The following is a 20344-nucleotide window of genomic DNA, read 5'->3' as shown; positions in this document are numbered from 1 at the left end:
GCCCACCTACCCCTCCCAGCCACCCGCCTTGGACGCTCCCGTCTCCACATAAGTTCCCGAAGCAGAGCCACTCTGGCTACTTAGGAACAGACTCTCCATCTCCTGCCTGCTTCCTGCTCCTGTCACGGGGTCCCTGCCCCAGCGCACAGTGGGGCACAGTGGAGCACAGAGTGCCCTCTTTGAGGGGTCAGAAGAGTACTGGCCTAGGGGCCAGGAGACCAAGGCTACAGACAGAGGCACTGAGACTGTCTGTGGGGCCTCAGGCAAGTCACTTCCCCTCTGGGCCTCAGCATCCCCTCTGGAAACGCTCAGTAATATCTCCGAGGCCACCCCTCCTGGCATAAGCAGTATGGGCAGCAGGGGCAGAAAGCAGCAGGAACGAGATCCTCTTAGGTGCAAACCCCAAGCCCTCCAGATCTGTAAACACCACTCAAGCACAGTGCAGTTTGGCACCTCCCAACAGGGATACGGTCTGGGGTTTTACACAGTGACAGATAAGCATATCATCATAGTAACACCTGCATCTGAATGGGGCTCTGTGGTTTACAAAGCGCTTCCACTCATCCTCTCATTACAACCTTGGCCACAACCCTGGAGGAGCGAGTGCGTATCACCAGCACGGCAAGATCATGAAGTGAGCACTAGTCTAGGAGCTTTATTAGCTCGTTGAGAGATTTAGTAACGAAGGCCCAGAGAGGACTAAGCAAGGTGACCAAGATCTCAGAGCTGGAAGAGGCAGATCCAGCCGCTGGAGCCCAGCACCCGGCCTGGCGGCTGGCTCGTGCTCACGGGGCTCCCACCCCCTATTCTCCTCACTTACCGAGGAGGAAACCAAGCTCAGCAACATCAAATGGTTTTCCTGAGACCTGCGCCCACAGGGGCAGAGTTTGAGCTCCACTCCTGTTCACTGAAGAGTTGGTGATAAAACAGGCAAAGTCACAAACACAAAGGATGTCAGCACTCGGTGGGTACGTGGATACGACGACGCTTCCTCTCAGCTAGAGGAGCGGCTGCAGGTGCACGCGAGGGGCCACCAGAGTGGACCCCATGTGGGGGCCCCTGGCTGAAGGAGGGAAGGGCTTCAGTTCATGGGGACACGTCACCACCTCGAGGGGGACACCAGCTACCGGAGAGGAATGTGTGGACGTTAGCGCTGACAGGTTTGCTTCGCTGATCTGCCGAAACTTACATACACAACCTCTCAATCCTAAATGTACACATATCACATAACAATGCAAATTCACAGAATGCTCTCTGGAAGTATACCCACCACACACTTGGCAACGGCTGCCTAGGGTGGGGGGGGCGGCAGAGGAAAGGGGGGCTTCTACTTTTATGCTTCGTACTTCTGCCTCGGTTGAATTATTTCTTACAATAAGCACAACACATGATATAGAAAAAAATCAATCGTCACATCTATCGATCTGTAAAAAGGGACCCAATGTTAACAGTAGGTATCCTTGAAAGATAATATCATGGGTAATATTTTCCCGTACTACTTAGTATTTCCCAGGCTTTCCACAATGAGCACATCTATTACTTTTATATTAAACAGAACCATATGAAGTGAAATTGCCATTGTTTGCACGTTGAAAGTGGTTGGCTATTGGCCATTTCATGCGATTCAGCTTACTAAAAATTCATGCATCAACATTCAACAACTATTTATGGAGGGACTGCTCTGCGCCAGGTCCATATCCAGATGATTCTTTTTTATTTTTTTTTAAAGAAAGTAAATAAACCAGGACTTCCCTAGTGGCACAGTAATTAAGAATCCGCCTTCAAAAAAAAAAAAAAAGAATCATCCTGGCAATGCAAGGGACACGGGTTCGAGCCCTGGTCCAGGAAGATCCCACATGCCCACATGCCGCGGAGCAAATAAGCCCGTGCACTGCAACTACTGAGCCTGCGTTCTAGAGCCAGCAAGCCACAACTACTGAGCCTGCATGCCACAACTACAGAAGCCCACGCACCTAGAGCCCGTGTTCCGCAACAAGAGAAGCCACCACAATGAGAAGCCTGTGCACTGCAACAAAGAGTAGCCCTGGCTCACCGCAACTAGAGAAAGCCCGTGCGCAGCAGTGAAGACCCAATGCAGCCAAAAATAAATATTTATTTTTTAAAAAAATGTAAATAAACCAAGCTGGGCCTCCCTTGTAGGCAGGACCCGAGGTTACTGTCTCTGTATCCCCAGGAACTTGTGTAAACATGTGTCCAGACCATACGTGTTTGGCTGAGTGAAAAGATAAATTTGTAGACAGAAGGACAATAGATGTCCATCAACAGGCACACACATGCAATTATACATCCTAAGTAATCAACAACAAACACAGTATCCCTGTAGGAAAAGAAGAGGGCAGACAAAGAAGAGGACGGGTCAGATTCTGGGTAACCTGATAATCGTGCTGATCTTTATTGCTCCGGCAGGGCGACAGGAACAGAGAAGCAGTGGGAAAGGGAGAGGTATAGGGGGCGTGCAGGCTGCAGAGGGACACGGCCGTGGTCAGAGGGCAGCCCAGGGAGGCAAACATACCTCCAGCCCCGAGCAGCAGTTCCAGCGGAACGGTCCCTGGGAACAAACAGTTCCTCAGTCGCCCCAATCCCTTAAACAGCACACCCTGCCAGGCCGGGAACATTCCGTCAGTCTCTGGAGAGCTGTCCTGCCATCTAAACAGCAGTGGGCTCCTCTATATTAACTTCAATTTTCACGTGGACTATAATTCTTTTATTAAGACCTGATGCCTAAATTTTCCAGGAGTGGAGACCACCCTCCCCACCAAACCTCAAATTACAGCTGTAGAATTTTACCTCTAGCATTTGTGTCCTGCGACAAGGCAAGATGGGCAGGGTTCTTAGAGCAGGCAGGGGGAAATGCGTGTAAAACGGAAGAAGGTGGACTTCCCTGGTGGCACAGTGGTTGAGAGTCTGCCTGCCGATGCAGTGGACGCGGGTTCGTGCCCCAGTCCGGGAGGATCCCACATGCCACAGAGCGGCTGGGCCCGTGAGCCAAGGCCGCTGAGCCTGCACGTCCGGAGCCTGTGCTCCGCAACGGGAGAGGCCACAGCAGTAAGAGGTCCGCGTACCGCAAAAAAAAAAAAAAAAAGGGGGGAGAAGGCACCCCAAGCACCACGTTTCAGTTTGCAGCCAAAGAGAAGTGCTAGCACGATGTAAGGTCCGGAAATGTCACCTGAGGACTTCTTGAAAAAGTTCAATGGGTTAGGCTGAAGAGGAGACAGAGAGAGAACAAGATGGCTGAACTCAAATATTAGGAGGGCTGCTGGGTAGAGAACAAGAGGCAGACGTGTGCACTTCCTCTGGATAAACTAGAACCAGGACCAGATGCTAAGAGGGGGCAGGATGGGGCTCCAGTAGGAGGGCCAGGAGCAAAGCTTATCCACCCTCTGTAAAACCTGCTGACCTTACACGCACAGCTGGCAGGATCCTCTCCAAAACTTTCCTGCACATCTGCTCCGACTTCTGGAGTGTCTCCCAAAAGTCAGTTGTGTTTAGTCCCAAACCTGCTTATGTCAGTTGTTTTTTGGTATTACATTTACATAACTTACTGAAGAACCTAAACAGATAAAATATGAGTATGAAAGACAGTTGTTATTTCTAAGAAAAGTAAAGTGAACATTTTGGAAGTTCCTGAATAAATGTAAGTAGCTAATAGAAACTGCTGCTGAATTAGACGTGGGCAAAACTGCAAAAATTTAGCCCCCCCAAAAAAAGTCATAAAAATCTAGGATTCTGTACCTAGATTATTTCCAAGTGACTTTTAATCCTCCCTCCACTTTAAGGAAACTAGAAATTACAGAGGACACATCTTAGCTACAAAAGGCCTCAAGGAACACCAACAAGAGCACCCAGATGCGAAGGAAAGATTTTTCCTTTCCACAAAAGCAGCTAAATGTTTTCAACTGAAATAAGCTATTTTAAATGCATATAAATGTATATATTTATGTGCAATTTTTTGTGATTGCTGGATTCTACTGACTTTTAAAAATCTACTTTGTTGAGTTATAGTTTGCATACAATAAAGAGCACCCGTGTAAAATGTGTATTTTGGGAATTCCCTGGCAGTCCAGTGGTTAGGACTCTGCACTTCCACCGCAGGGGGCCGGGCTTCAATCCCTGGTTGGGGAACTGAGATCCCCCAAGCCACGTGGCACGGCTTAATAATAATAATAGTAGATAATAAAATGTATATTTTGATGAGTGTTGACAAATTCACACAGCTGTGTGACTACATCCACAATCACCACAGGGAATGCTTCCTTCACCTCAGAATGTTCTTTGTGCCCCATCCAAACCCCCCCTCGCCCCACAGTGTCGAAGGCATCATGGCTCTTACACACACAATGTGTCAAGGTCATCCAATGACCACCGGTGCTTACCACCATCTAGCTTTGTTTTTACTCCCTTTTTTTCCACATACAGTAAAATTCACTCTCTTTGGTGTATCATTATGTGTTCTGACACACAGCTGTGTGACCACTATCACAATAATTTAACTTTTTGCATTAACTGACCAACCACCTGTCTCAATCTCATCAGATTAGAGGACTTGCACTGCATTTGGACCTAGAAGGCTTGGGCTTGACACCAACCACACTGCATCTTCACTCTATCCTGGGCACTTTATTACCCCTGTAAATTGAACTGTGAGCTCCACGATCTTTTCTACCGCTAAATAAGTGTCATGAGGTGTGCGTGAAAACGAACAAAATGAGGCCACCCAGGAGCAACGGGGACACCCCACAGCCCTGTGTCCCCTTTATTCGCAATAAAGGGAACAAGCTCCACACAGCTCAAGCATTCAACCTAATGGAAGAGCAGGTTTGACACTCCTCCAGTCCAAATCATTCCAGAGACTTCCTTCCCTGTCTCCCCCACCTGCCACTAAATTTTTTTTTAAACATCTTTATTGGAGTATAATTGCTTTACAACATTGTGTTAGTCTCTGCTGTACAATAAAGTGAATCAGCTATATGTATACATATATCCCCATATCCCCTCCCTTTTGCGTCTCCCTTCCACTCTCCCCGTCCCACCCCTCTACGTGGTCACAAAGCACCGAGCTGATCTCCCTGTGCTATGCGGCTGCTTCCCACTAGCTATCTGTTTTACATTTGGTAGTGTATATATGTCCATGCCACTCTCTCACCTCGTCCCAGCTTACCCTTCCCCCTCCCCGTGTCCTCAAGTCCATTCTCTACGTCTCCTGCTACTAATCTTAACTGATTCCTCCAAAAAGAAGGAATAAAGGAAAAAGATATTAAGTGAAAAGCCACGGCTGTGATGCAAACCAACAACCCTGCATCAAAAGTACAGAATTCTTTGTCCTCACAGGGAACTTCAACTGAAAAGCATGCGTCTCGTTTCTAAGACAACAACAAGAAAAATGGTGGCCCAGCAAAAAAATTGATAAATAAATAATGGGGTGATGAGTGTCTGATGACCCAATCCAGGTGCCCTGCAGACATCCAGAGCATGGAGCTGCTCTTCCCTCCCTTGGGGTTGGCCCCAGCTTTTTAAACATTCTTCTCCATCAGAGCCACTAATACTAACGACAGCGACAGCCAAAGCAACAAGCATTTTTCTAGCGCCAGCTGTGTATCCGGGCCTGCACCAACCAAAAGGACATGTTTTCATCGCTAGTGTGTGTTTCATCCCTACACTAACCCAGCGAAGGAGGTGTTATTAGGCCACTTCACAGAGCAGAAACTAGACTTAGACTGAATAATGTACACAGGATTCCCCAGCTGGTAAGTGGGGGGAGCCAGGAAGTAAACCAAGTCAATGACTATGAAGCCAGGGCTCTCAGATTCCCGAAGCAGAAAAGCCCACCCACGGGTCAGGCTTCTGAGGCCCCTGGGTTAGTTTAAAATGTAGAGGTCAGTTGGTCTGAGACAGGACACTGAAGGGACAGGACATGGTGGTTCCCTAAAGTAACCACCTACATTGGGCCCTTTACTGAAATAAAGAGGCAGTGTCCCAGATCTGTCCCCAGAGATGGGCAATATAATATTCACAACTGCAACCCCAATTTAGGGAAGGGGGATTAATGTGTCTTCCAGAGTGCTCAATACCGCACGATGAAAGATAAACTGTAATCATGTGTAGGAGTTTAGAAAACAGAGTGCTGACAGGTGAGAAACTGTGGCACTCTTCTGGCAATCTGGGGGAAGCTGTGTCTAGCTGACAGCGTCGCCCAGTGCTGGGAAACGAGCCCGGGGGCGGCAGGGGGCAGCTCCCAGCCCCAGCCTGGGAAGATGACCGCCCCCCAGCACCAGGCAATGCCCTTTGCTCAGATCCCCCTCCAGGAAATTAGTGATGTGGTTTCTTAGGAATTTGCAGAAAATCTGTGCCAAGTAACAGAGTATTCCCCTTCCTGGGAGGGTGGGAAGGGCCACCTACCACCAGCAGGTCGGTGACTAAGCCTTGGGCTTAGGGGTCAGTCTCTTAAGAATGAGACCCAGGGGGATCAATGCCCCAGGGCCTGGTCCCCTTGGGTGAAAAACTCAGCCTTCCAGGTGCAGCCGAGGAGCCCACCTAGGGCCGACTCTGGCCTGGAAAGGTGGCTGCCCAGCCTGACGCTGCCAGCTCTGACTCAGCTGGCCCCACGTTACATTTCATGGGGACCAGCCCTAAAATGACGCGGAACACAACCCACAACCACGGAAATCCCGCCAGGGTTCCAATCCAGTCTGCTTACGCTGGGGTTTTGAATGGGGGTAAAGCGTGAGGTGGGATTTCTTCTGAAACGTGTCATTTTCTTTTCTGTTTACAACAAAGAAAGTGCTCTTGAAGAGAGGAACGGGAAAGGGGAAGACAAGGTTTCATTACTAATCAAAGCAAATTTCTTCAGAACCACAAAGAGGAATTTTGCTGGGAGAAACAGCTGAAACCGTGATCAGAGGAAGGAAGGAGCATTAGATATAAAATCACCAGGAGGGGACAGGAGAGAGGCCATGGGCCTGCTAGTATTACATACAAATAATAATAAGTAAATGAAATATAGATGATAAATACATAAAATTAATAAATTAAGAGTAACCAAATGCCCTACAGAAAAGGAACAGTTGAGTTAATTATGGTACATTTAGCCAACATCATATTATGCAGCCATTAAAAATGATGATTGCAAGGCTTCCCTGGTGGCGCAGTGGTTCAGAGTCCGCCTGCCAATGCAGGGGACACGGGTTCGTGCCCCAGTCCAGGAAGATCCCACATGCCGTGGAGCAGCTGGGCCCGTGGGCCATGGCCGCTGAGCCTGCGCGTCTGGAGCCTGTGCTCCGCAACAGGAGAGGCCACAACAGTGAGAGGCCCGCGTACCGCAAAAAAAAAAAAAAAAAAAAAAGAAGTGGCAAAGGAGTACTGATTAGCACTCTTGAAGAGTTATATAAGTCTTGCTTTAAAAACATCATTCTCTAATCACTTAGGTTAGTACCAGAACATTTCCCTAGCCTGGATCTAACCAAAAATTTATCAAACTGTCAACCAGAGTTGATGAGGAAGGAAGTAAAGATAAAAGCAAAGCAGGAAGGTATTTATTCAACAAACATTTATAGAGTGACAGTCAGGACCAAGGCACTGCAAGGGGCTGCAGAGGGCCTGTACTATTGGTCTTACTCTCCTTGAGGCAAACAACAACCTGCTAGGAAGACAAATTCGACATGTTTCTGAAGGATGCACACTGGCAAATTCCCACCTCCTGGGAAAGGAATACAAACGCCAGAGCCAGGCTGCCCATCTAGCTGACATGTGGACAGAAAGGTCCGGCACTGGTGCTGGGGTCGTGACTAGAGGCAGGTGTGCCTCCCCGTAACCTAGTGCAGTACCCTGGACAGAGAGGGTATGCGTGTTGGAAAAGTTAAGAAAAAAATTCTTCTTCTGAAGGTAAGGTAAGGCAAAGCCCATGCAGGTGAACCACGAGCCATCATCTTTTCATGTGCAATGCAGTTTCTAACTTTCTGAAAAATCTTAGAAATGATGGATTGGCTCTCATAGAGAACCAATACCTTCAAAAAGTTATATACAGTCATCTCTCAGTATCTGGAGAAGACTGGTTCTAGGGGCCTCCGTGGATACCAATGGCATATATAAAATGGCATAGTACAACGAAGACAGTTGGCCCTCCATATCTGCAGGTTTCACATTCACAGATACAGAGGGCTGACTGTACAGCCAACTATACAGTGGACCACATTTCTCACTTCTGAGGCATCCTGTGGTACCCCAGCCAGACTCATGGCTCTCTTCATCTCTTCTCCCCAACATCCACCACGTGCCACCTGGTTTAGTAAACAGCCTCAGAAGACGGCTGCCCTCCATTCCTTCCTTCCCTGTATGTACATATCACCCTCATGCCAAGGCGTAGAATCAATTTCCCCTTATCTTGCACCTGGGTTACCCCTGTGATGTGCTTTGACCAATAGTGATGGGTCTAGCCTTTAAAATCTCTGAGAGCTACCACTGTCTCCCAGACACCACCATGCTCCACCATGCTGTGAGGAAGCCCAAGCTAACCACTTGGAGGGGTCACTGGAGAAGCTCGACGGCTTTAGACATGTGAGTAAGGCCTTCTTAGAGCTTGCCAACAAAGCTGTCAGCTGAATGCCGGCAATGAATGAAACAGTCCAGGCAGCCAAGTCAGTGACCTCGGCCAGTGCCACGTGAGGCAGAGAAGCATCCAGCTCAGCACGGTCAACCCAGAGAATCATGAGATAAACTGTTATTGTTTTAAGCCAAGAACAGTTGTTATTGCTTTAAATTTTGAGGTTATATGTTATATAACCACGGATAACTGAAACAGGGTAAATGAAGGAATACATGTGCAGTAACGCCACTGAGAAACGGGCCAACCCACAATAGTGAAGTTCCTAGAGAGCCCAAATGTAATCCTTATTTGTCCAAATGTGTTCTTATCCATTTCTGACAAAAACGTTTTTAGAATGCAGTATTAGACCTCACTTTATACTGACTGTAATTTAATATTCTCTTGAAGTGGGCGTCATGATTACAGATATTGGTGACTACAATGTCCTGTAATGTAACAATGCCTCCTAAAGGGGCATAAGGAATGTCGGCTGCAACACGGAACCCCCAGACAGCTCTGCTCCTTGATCAGTGGCAATACTTCTGCCCCTAGAAACACCTCCTCAACCCCCATGTTGTTCCTTCTCATGGTTGTGGGTGGAGAAACTAAAGACCCAATCCTGTTGGAACTGTATCTCAACAGACTCTTAGGGAAGATCTTTTATGACTGCAGAAGAGAAGGAACTCTGGAATCCCACTGACCTAGATTCGAACCCTGCTCCTCTACCTTCTAGCTATGTGGCTCCGGACAAGCCATTTCACTCATCACACATTTCAGTTTCCCCATCTGTAAAAAGGAAATACTTTCTACCTCTTGCTGGAAAATACTTGACTGAAATACAGCAAGAGTTCAGCACACTGAGTACCTTGTCCATCCCCATGTTCGCTGGGTTTCCACCTAGGGGTTACCTCTGAGCTCACACGTCTGAGCGTCGGTCAGGACTGTACCCGCGGTAAAGCAGATCATCACGAGTACATATGTTCATGAGGGGACAGCTGGGGGTTGGCTAAAGGTTTATTCAGGGTTGAAGCACCCTACTGGGATTCACTGCACATTGATGAAGAAATTGCAGAATAACCTGGAGTCCTAGCAATTCTGCCTCTTGGAGATTTCACCAGACCTTGGCATGGAGACTGGTGCCTGGACCTGGCCCCACTGACGCGGCCCTCTCCGGAAAAACCCGGCTGATGACAAAGTGTTGATTTAAAATAATAAACACGAGGACTCCCATGTGCATGGCAAAATGTCAGTGAAATCACGTGGGTGAAAGGTGGGACCTAAAATGCATTTGCACGATGATGCCAGACTGGAAACACCCTGTTTACACACAGAAAAGGATCAGAAAAGGCCCCAGAGAAATGTGACCAGGGGAAGCACTGAGGGGGGAACTTTCTGCAAAGTTGTTCACATGTTCAATAATTGACTATTCTTCCCCCACGTGCAGCTGGATTCGATGGCCTCCTGGTCCCCTTCTGTGCATTTCCTTATTATCCCGGTTCCTACATGATACCCATCTGCACGCTTTTTGTAGAGGATGAGCCATCTGTGGGACAGGGGCAGAGCCCAGGGCCAAAGGACCAAGAACTGGGTTGGCTTTGCCCCCTCCCAGCCTGTGTCCTGCACACACGCCTCAGCTGCTCAGAGCCCCAGGCTGCTGCCTCCCCGCCTAGCTCCCGTTCCTGCTTCCCCCACTCACTTCTCATACACTCCTGGCCACGTTCCCAACAGGAACATTCTGTCACAGGCTTCTCCCTGCCCTTGCAACCAATTCCCAGGGTGAAACAGAGGGGCGCTTCCTATGATATTTTAGGTCCTCCCACCTCTTGGCACTGTTCTTCAACACTGCTTATAGCAAAGGCATCTGGGGGCAGCCACAGATGCAGGAAGGAGGCCCAGATGCCAGCTTCCAGAGAAAAAGAGGCTTTCAGGGAAGCCCCCTGCCCTCACACCCACCATCTCACTCACCAGTGATCCCTCCCCAGTTACCCAGCCCCTCTGTCTTCTCTTGTCCTCCTGAGCCTCAGTTTCCTCATCTGTAAAATGGAGCCAGTAACACCCAGGAGTGATTGAGACGATGTGTACGAACTTTAGCTCCAGCCTACAGACAGGGCATCTGAAGCATCAGCTTCCTCACACCCTCCCCACTGAAGCCCCCCGGAGCCGAATATTCATTCACTGGGCGAATGATTTGCTCTGTGATTTGTAGGTGTGAAAGGAATCCCACATCCACTGCTCTGTCATGTTCTCATTTGTGAATAAAGGTCTTAACAGGCTAGTAACTCCAAGAGAGAGTTTTGCCCCTAAATAGCCTTTCTGCCGTGAAATAAAGCTATAAAATATGTTTCAGGGGTTCCTCGCTCCTAGCTTGCCACAGTCTCATTCCTTTCAGGACCCTGTCAGAAGCTAACAGGTGTCTGTGGGCACATGTGAGGGTCCTGGGAGCAGCCACGGGCCGCAGGAATGTTCCCTACCTCGGCTGCATTTTCTCCCCACTCCCATCTCCCCCTTCATCCTCCCCCATCAGCAGCTACCTGGTCCTGCCCTCCACCCCCTCCTGCTTCATCAGCTCACCCCTTGGGCGGCTCGGGGTGAGTAAAAGGCAAGCTGGGCCAGGAGCCAGGCAGGGGGAGGGATGTGGGAAAGGCCTGCCGGCCGCAGCTTGCTCCTCCCTCCCTCCAACCCCACACCGCGCTCTCCTCCACCACAGCCTCCGACGACATGATCTGACGCCCTTCAGTCCCAGACCCCAAAGGCTGCGAGGCCATACCTGTTGCTCAGTTAGAGCCACCCATTCACTGATAAACGAAGCCCCAGCATCGCCCCATCCCACAGCCCCGGACTCCACCTGCTGTTCAGTGGGAACCCTGACCTGCCTACCTCCCAAGAACCCAGGCAGCGCAGGCTGTGTGGCTTGTCTCTGACACTTCAGGCTACCCTGAGGCCCCTGTGTCCTTCTGTCTTTCTCCCACAGAGCCAAATATGGGTTTGAGGGGACGAAGGGTGCAGAGGAAGAAGACTTGGGCACTGGAAAGGTGCCTTCGGTGCTGCCGGTGACAGCAGCACTCACAAACCCCCAGAAATCCAGTGTCTGCTTCTAACTGGGAAACTGGGTTCATCCCCCCACCAGCCCAGAAGGGGGTCCCTGACTGGAGCCAACAGGTGACGGGAGAAGAGAAAGAAAAAGGGAGTCTATGGGCAGAAGAAAGCAAAGCAAGGAGGTGCCGGGGGCTGGGGCTACTCTGATTGTGGGGGGAGATGGGGTCTGGTTGCCGGTTCTCATATCCCTGTCCTCCAGCCCCTGCCCACTCCTATCCCTGATGGTGCCCCATGCCGGGAGGTAACAGGGGACCAGGGGAGCTGCAGGCAGGTGAGCGAGCTTCATTCCATGGCCGGGGGGTCTGTGTCTAGGTGCTCTCTCCATGACAACACGGGGCCACAGGGGGCTCAGAGTTCCACCGTATTCTGAGAGACCAAATGCAGGGACACTGTGACTTAAGACTTTGGTGAGTGGGCCTGGGAACCCAGGCACCTTTTAAAAAGTCACATGATGGGACTTCCCTGATGGTCCAGTGGGTAAGACTCCACGCTCCCAATGCAGGGGGCCTAAGTTTGATCCCTGGTGGGGGAACTAGATCCCACATGCATGCCGCAACTAAAGATCCTGCATGCTGCAACTAAGACCTGGTGCAGCCTAAATAAATATTTTTTAAATTGTTAAAAATAAAAAAATATATATATATATAAAAAGTCACATTAGTCCCAAACAAGTGACTCAGAAACTTCTGGAACACAGCCCACTGAAAGCTGGGGCCTCCTGCATTCTATCTCGGGCTCCCACATGGACCTTGGGAGTCACCTCTCCCTCCCCATCTAGTCCCAAAGCTGCACCCAAGGCACTGCCTCCATGTCAAGGTCATGCTCTCCTGGGATGCTAATATTGCTATTCTTGATTTACTTATTTTTCTATCTTTTTTTTCTGTTTCCTAATCTTTTGGAGTTTTTCTTAGCAGCGCCCAAAGGACACCAGCAATCAAGGGTTCAGCCTCTTGGGCTCCAGTGGGGAAAATTTCTGATTTGCTCCCTTCATGGGCAGCAAAGCACATGGGAAACTCATGTGGTCCAGGGGCCCTGGCAGAGAGGAATGGGCTAGAAGTGACTGTTCAGTAAAAGGAAAGGGTTCAGAGTTTGATCCCAGGCCCCAGAGGCTGCCATGCCCACCTATCTGCCCCCAAGCTGTGCTTGTCACCGATTCCTGATAGGAATGCCTCTCGCCATTCTTGCCCAGACAGCTTCCAGCAGGGCCCTCAGCTGGCAGCAGCACAACCTTAGGTTCAACAAGCCGGAAGTCATGAGGGGAATGGCAGGCTGTCACCCTTTACGCACAGGGCATTGGGAGAAAAAGGGACCTTTCTGTGTGCCTGTACCAATCCGTGTGCACCAGCCCAGGGCTGGGCCCCTGGAGCATCAACACACAAAGCTTCTGTGAGAGAGGACACTGTGTGAGCCAGAATGGGAAAACAGGAAGAATATTGGTCCAAGAACTAGGAAAAATTTAAAACAGAAGAAAAACCTGTGTTTCAATCTAACTAAGCGGGAGGCAATGGGACGGCCCCACAGGTTTCTTGCATCAACCACCAACGGCACTGCTGCGCCCCTGGACACTCAGCCCCCAATCACAGGAGACTAATGGCTTTGGCCAAGATGGCGGTAGCAGTGTGACGTAGTAGCAAGAGCACTGAAATGGGAATCTAGAAATGGACATTCCAGCCGCTGACTGCTACAACTAGCTGTGTGGCCTTAGAGAGGTCACTCTCCATCTCTGGGCTCATATATAAAATAAGCAGGTAGTGGGTAGGACGCACAGCTGTGGAACTCATTGACTCTAAGCCCTGTGGAGTCCCCGCCCCCAGATAGGTTACCAGATAATAAGTGCAGAAGGCCAGGAATCACACCTCCCGATCTCTGCAGCCCCTCAGAAACTACTCAGGGTCTTGGCACCCAGTGGGACCACAAGACTATCTATTAGTTAAGCTGAGGCCAAAATTTCACCCTTCCACAGGAAGGCATCCTCCGGAACCAGCAGACACCCCCTCACTGTGGCCGGCGACCCTGGCCCCGTTTGCATCCCCATGACATGCCTTCTGTGGGGAGACCACCACTTCCTACATCATCTGACTGCTCGGGCACCCTGAGCTCCCAGCAGAAGTGGGATTTACGACAAACACACAGTCCTTCACGTCTCCTTATCTGAGGTTACCCACAACCTTTGATCTTAATAACAACCACTTTAGGCAGGCCAACTCTGTCCCCATTTGACAGAGGGGCACTGAGTCCACACACTCAGTCTCTCGCCGAAACCAGTCGATGACAAGCTAGAGACCAGAAGCCAAGGGTGCCCTCTTTCCCCACAAGAGGTCTTCCCAGCAGAGCTCAACGACAAACACAAGGCTGCCTCGCTCAAGACCAGGCCCAGGCGGGCCTTCCTGCCACCCACGCGGGCTGGGCACAGGTGACAGAGTGGCCAATGTTCGGAAATCCTCCAACCCCTAAGGCCAACCACAGACAAGCTCTATTGCAAAACCAGGGGTTGAGGGAGAGCTGGTCCTTCCTGCACAGGCAGATGAGAACCCCAGACCACGACCCCTGCCCCCCGACATTCTGACTCAAGGGCAAAGAAAACAATGCCACCCCCATCTCCAAAACGGGTACCACCTCAGCTGAGAGCTGCTGGGAAGAGAAGCCGCTGGGTGGGACAAAAGGTGGGACTCACCTCCCTCAGCAACTGCATCCCCTTCAGCCCGTCCCGCTGCTGCTGGGCCACGGTGACCCCCAAGACGAGCGTGTGCACGACGCAGGAGACCACAGAGATGATGACGATGGGGCTGAGGCTGAGGGGCAGCGTGATGAAGAAGGAGAAGACAAAGAAGGCCTGCCAGCCCACCGTGTCGCTGGCTGCATGGGCGCGGGAGAAGTTCAGGCCCAGGTAGGAGAAGACCTGGGCTGTTATCAGCAGCCACAGCAGGTAGGGCACCACTTTCCGGGTGACCCGGTTGGGCAGCAGCCCCTTTTTGCAGAGCACAAACAGGATGATGTCCAACACCAGCCCGACCCCGGCCACAGCCAGGGGAGCCAGCTTGTCACTGGAGAAGACCACCGCGCACATGACCACCACGTAGCAGTCGAAGAGGGCCGCGAATACCACCAGCACCAGCAGCGTCTCGTGGCGCTGCCTTTTGAAGTAGGTCTGGTACAGGTTCTCCAAGGACTCCGGCACGAAGGTCAGCCGCATGAAGCGAGGCAGGCACAGGCAGGATCCCGAGTTCCGGACAGAGATCTCATGGGTCCGGCCCACCCTGCGGTCAGGGTCAGAGGGCAGGCTGACGGAGTACTCGGCTGAGTACTCGGCCGAGTACTCAGGATCGGAGAAGCCCTGGGTCCTCGGCATCCTGGCTGGTGTCTGCTTCCACTGGCTCTGGAGAAGCGGACGGTGAACAGAGGAAGGACTCTGGAATGGGCCACCTACCAGGGCTCTTGGGGACCTGGGGCAGGCTGACGGCCGGCCCCCTCGGGCAGGAACACAGAGCTGGCTTCCCCGGCACAGGCAGCACTGACCATCTGGAACTTAAAAGGACATCACTGAGTAGAAGCCCATCTTCCTTTCTACCTGTGCTTTCTCCACAACCCACTCCAGCTGTCCTCAAAGAATCCTTGCTCCAAGGGGCTCCAGAACCAGGGCCGTTCTCCCGCCTCCCCATGCTCACTCCACCACCCGACCACACACACTTAGTCCTGTCCGCCCAAACACTCCCGTCTCCTGTCTCTGCCTATGGACGGGCCTGGCCACCTCTCCATCCGTCGCACCCTTGGTCATCTCGTCTCTCTCAGTCCCTGACTTCCTCACATAAATCTCCTCCAGGCCCAAGCCCTAGAAGGTCTAGATAAAACATGCTAGAAAAAAACCCAGAGCCATCCTGGGGGTTCCCGAATCTTCCTCTGTTTACTTCCTTTCCCATCCAGCCCCTCGGCCACTCAGGCTCCCCACCTCGGGGCACTGTTTGCCCTCCGGAAGGCTGGCCCTGCCCCTCCGTTTACCTGTGCAGAAACTCGGGAGCCGCGTGGTCCGGGCTGGTCCCCTCGCGGGCTGCGAGGCCGAGTCACGCGTGCAGCGGGAGGGGACAGGAGGGCTCAGCGCGCCCGGGGGCTGCTTCCCACGGAGCCGCGCCGCCCCGCCAGAGCCACGGTCCCCGGCCGGGGCGCGACTCTCCCGCCGTCAGGCCGGGAATCCGGCCGGGAGAGGCGCAGGACTGCCCCTCAGCATCCACAGGCGCCCGGCCGCAGGAGGAAGGAGGAGGAGGCGGCGGCGACGGAGGCTGGAAAATTCGGGGGCGCCCGCCCCTAGGGCTGCGGCTCGCGGGGCCGGCATGCGCGGCCTGCCCCCTCCCTCTGGCCCCTCAGTGGTCGCGACGGCGCGGCTAGGGGCGCACCCGGGGCCCTCCGCGGCGGGAGCGAGGGCCGAAGCCGGGGAAGCCCGCCAGCATCCTCTGGCCCGCCCGCGCGCCGAGCGGAGCTAGCCGAGTCGGGGCGCTGCGCGCTGCACAGTGAGTCCCCGCGCGGCGCTGGCGTCTCCGGGGCCACGCGCGCTCCAGGCCCCGGGAGGCGGGCGGCGCCCCTCTCTCCCCGCAGTCGCCGCCCTCTCGACGAGCGCGTCCGTAGTGGGGGGGGGGGGGCGGGGGTGAGGCGCCCGGCTCCAGACCTGGCCCGGCGGGGGGAAGGAGGAGAAGCGTGAGGAGGAGCGCGGGGGCGAGTTGCAGGGCCCCTGGCGGCCCCAAGCTCCGACACCGGGCGGCGAGCTGGCGGCGACGGCTGCGTGGAAGCTCGGAGTGGGCGGTGGCAGGAAGGATGGGTTAATCAGCGCCTATCCCCCCGCAGGCCCGTCTCAGAAGATAAAAGCCCGGGACGTGCCCTCCCGCAGGTGAGGCGCGCTAGGGGCATCCCGGGCGCCCCCTCCTCTGCCGCAGCTTCCTTCCGGGCTCGGAGAGGCGGGGGCTGAGGTTTGCGGACGGCTCCCCCCGCCGGTGCGCCTGGCCTGTGTCCCCGCCCACCCTGGCAGCTTTCCGCAGAAGGGCCCGCAGCTGAGCCTGGTTCTTGAAGGAAGCGGGTAGGAGTGGCCCAGGAGGCACGTGGAATTGGGAGAGAACCTGCTTCAAAAAGATCTCTTGTGCACATTCCACCTGTTTGAGGCGTTTTTGAATTTACAAACTCTGTTAAAAACTCAAATGCTCCTTTGAATGGTTAAGTCGTTCAGTCTCTTACACATTAGTATAAATTACTTTCCTTGGATTTGACAGAATATCTTGCCAAGCTCAACCACGGGCTTTAGGAATTTAGATAAAGGGAGAGGAGGGAGATAGGTTGTTTTGGAGCAAAAGTAACAATGTGGGGGAAAGAGTTGCTGAGGACAGCCAGCAGCATGAGAGGATGGGCTCCCTGGGGAGAGGAGATGTAGGTAAGAGAAGGGAGAAACTCAGCCATCCAGGCCCTGGATGAAGATGCCTCCTGGACCTCTTGAGATCATCCTTGAGGGCCCCTTCCAGAACCTCAGGTGTCAACTCACAAACCTCAGGGAATAGATTCATCAGTGAATTGATCCTATCACAGCTGTTTCTGTCCAACCCTCATACTAATTCAGAAAAGCTGCCAGCCTCAGCCCAAACTTGTCGGGGCTTTGCTTCCAAACGTGAGGAATACAACATCAGATTTAGGAGGACGGTAATTTCAGTAAAGCAGCATTTCTCCCCATTGTTTCGGTTTGTTTGGAATCCAAACATTTATTTTGAATTGTTCTACAGTGTTAAAGGAGGCATGATTTTTATGTTTAACAAAGGGACATGTGTTAATAAAGGGGAAAAAAAGCTGATAAATACTGTTTGGGCCTGCTTGGGCACAAGCGACACCCACATTGTGTTTTCTGTGAGTCCCTCCCCTTTTCCTGGCACACATGCCAACCCTTGGGGTTCTGGGGGGCTCCCCACTCGGCAAGGCCACGCCCAGCTCCTGGGCCCTGTGGGTTTTCTGCTGGGCCTTCTGCCACCACCTATGCCCCAGCCTCTCCCCCCAACACATCCCGTGAAGGAAGAGCGTTCCACACAGATACCCCTGGTAAAAACCCCGATCTCCTGCCCCTCCTGCCCTGACTGCTGAACTCACTGCTCCACTCCCTGCCCTTCCACAGTCCTCCTCTCTTGGCCATGGGCACCTGTTCAGCAGACCTGTGCTGGGAGCACACAGGATGCCCAGCCGGGCCAGGCATCAGGAAAGACCAGAGAAAACACCCCACCCCTGCCCTCAGGATGCTTGCCAGCTCTGCCGGGGCACCACGTCCACAAAGACAGACCCTCAGTTGAGCACAGGTGACCTGAAGCAGGGCCTTTCAGGACCACAGGGGAGCATCTGGTTGGCTGGAGCCTCTGCAAAGGCTCAGCAGCAGGACAGTACCCACAGCACACTCCTGTCCCTGCTCTGCATTCTGGGTTATGCGCACAGCGCTTCCCTATGGATGTGGGAAGCCCAGCAGGGCAGCTGCAGCCCCTCTCTGGGCCTCCCTGGAAGCCAGGGGCAACTGAGTGGATATTCCAGAGCAAGAGAGGTGATTGGGGAAAACGCAACTAGTCAGAGACAGGCAGTGAGGCCACAAGTCTCATCCGTCTCCCTCACAGCTGTTTCTCCAGGACATGGCACCTAGATACTCAAAGCAGCCGTTGAATGAATGGATGGTTTCCTTAGGAAGAAGTGGCACTTTATAAGTGTCCCTGAGCACCAACAGGACTTATTCATTGATGCTGAACATGTCCTGGTCCAGGAGAAATTAAAAATAACCACACTCAAGTGAAAATGGAGGGAGGTGCCTTCAGTTTCTAAGCTATATATTTTGCACTGTCACCTGGAAAGCTGTCATGCATTGCTTCTGCAATCAAAAGGTACAGTAAATCTATCTTTAAAACACATACCAACACACACATGCACACACCCACACAACCGAAGGCCATGAATGGCTCTGTGAGTGACTTGCCTGTGGCACGTGTCCTAAAGTGAAGACAGAATCACGGGCTTGGGGAGAAGCTTGGAGGGCACCCCAACCCTAGCCCAGGATCCCCTCGGACAGGATACCTCTTTGCAGAAGGCACCTTTTGTTCGTATGGTTTGAGACTAGAGATGGATTGCTGAGAATTAATTATTATTGGATAAACAAGAGTGGTTTGGCCCCCTGGGGAAATGTGGTGGCTCCTGAATTCAGCAAATGAGATCAGAGCAGGACCCTGGTGTCCTGGGGAAGAAGAAGCAGGAGGAGAGACAGTTACCAGCTCCCCTGGTGCTGGGCCCTGGGAGAGCCCTGACTGGGGCCTTCCCGGAAAGCAAAGCCTGCATGCAGGTGGTTTAATTGCGAGAGTGATTCCTGGGGAAAGAAGTCAGGAAAGCCGGTAAATACAGGGGGCTGTGCCGGTGCGGTCACTGCCGTGGGCAGTGGGGCTTGATCCCTCTGGGACCCTCTGAGGAGCCTCGCAGAAGGCACCTTAGCCTGTTTGGCTGGGTGGCTGGAAGTGGGGAGTATTTATCCAGCTGCTTCCCTCCCACATTGGTTAAGGGTCACGGGTTGGTGGGTTTCCTCTTGAGTACTTCCAGGTGCCTACAAGCCTCAGGGAGGCTGAGCGGCGGGCACCTGGGCAGGAAACAGGACACTCATGCAGTGAGGCAAGGTGCCTGCAGGGTATACCCGCAGCAGCTGAGGAGTAGATGGAGGGGCCACAAGGATGACCCGTACAGCGTCCAGACCTTCATCAACTGCCAGCTCAGAGGTTTGGAGCCTTCACCCGGGAGACAGGAGCCCTCAGTCATCAGCAAGCACAGCCTCGGACCCTGGCCTTGATGCTGAGGGGGACCTCAGACAAACGATTCCACCTCCCCAGTTCTCAGTGTCCTTGTGGTGGGGTGACACAGACTGACCCTAGGAACAGGGGCTAATGGGCATCAGAATGGTTGGCAAATCTCCACAGAACAAGTCAACTGGGTGTTACCGTCCAGCTCCTGGCCAGACGGCCCAGCTGCTCTGGCACTGCTGCTCCAGCGGGACCTGCTCAAGGCATGGCTGGGCGCCATCGCCCTTGGGCTGTCCCTGTGGTTACACCCGGGTCCCTCTCTTGACTCCACTGCAGTTTTCCTCTCTGACAGCACTGGCCTGAGTGCCACTTCTTTGTCTCTTTCCTTCTCTGTGTCTCTTGGTGCTTCTGCCTCCACGTCAGTCTCCCTGGCTCTGCCCCTGCCTCTGGGTCACTCCTTGGACCACTGTGGATGTGTACAAGTGTGTGAGTATTTGTGAGTGTATGCATACGTGTTTTGTGTTAGTGTGTGACTGTGAGAGTTACATGTGAGCGAGCATGTGTGATGAGTGTGATGGGTGAGCGTGAGCACGTGTGCACGCTCCTGGCAGAGCTGCACTGCCCCACCCTAGCAGGTGGGCTCTGGCCTCACCCCCTCCTCCCCCATCTGACAGCCCCGGTGCCCTGCTCCCTTCCTCGGGCCTGTCCTCTGGCCTGTGGGCAGGCAGGGGGAAGTGGAGCCCAAACAGTGAACACCACATCCACTTTCCTGGGCTGGGGTGTTTCTGGGTCTGTCCCATCCTGGGTGTGAGCATCTCCTCAGGAGCCAGACCAGCTCTCCTGGTCCCTCCAGCCCAGCATTTGAAACAGA

At 52.8% G+C, this 20344-nt stretch overlaps 1 protein-coding gene across 2 annotated transcripts in view; it reads right to left on the bottom strand.

Annotated features, from left to right (window-relative positions):
* ADCY3 (adenylate cyclase 3) overlaps positions 1-16655 on the bottom strand; it is an 83186-nt gene extending 66531 nt beyond the window's left edge. Inside the window, exons 1-2 of one of the 2 annotated variants that reach the window (XM_030858243.2) lie at positions 15692-16655; positions 14370-15220 (exon numbers count right to left, since the gene is read on the bottom strand). In XM_030858243.2, the coding sequence (XP_030714103.1) occupies positions 14370-15044 (675 nt within the window). In that variant the 5' untranslated portion in view covers positions 15045-15220; positions 15692-16655. The remainder of the gene's footprint in view (positions 1-14369; positions 15221-15691) is intronic. The other variant, XM_060309965.1, reaches the window with a different exon arrangement.
* Positions 16656-20344: the final 3689 nt, after the last annotated feature.

This window comes from Globicephala melas, chromosome 12 (assembly GCF_963455315.2).
Source record: "Globicephala melas chromosome 12, mGloMel1.2, whole genome shotgun sequence".
NCBI classification, from domain to species: Eukaryota; Metazoa; Chordata; class Mammalia; order Artiodactyla; family Delphinidae; genus Globicephala; species Globicephala melas.
Note: the sequence above shows the minus strand (reverse complement) of the source record. Positions and strands in the feature narration are given on the sequence as shown.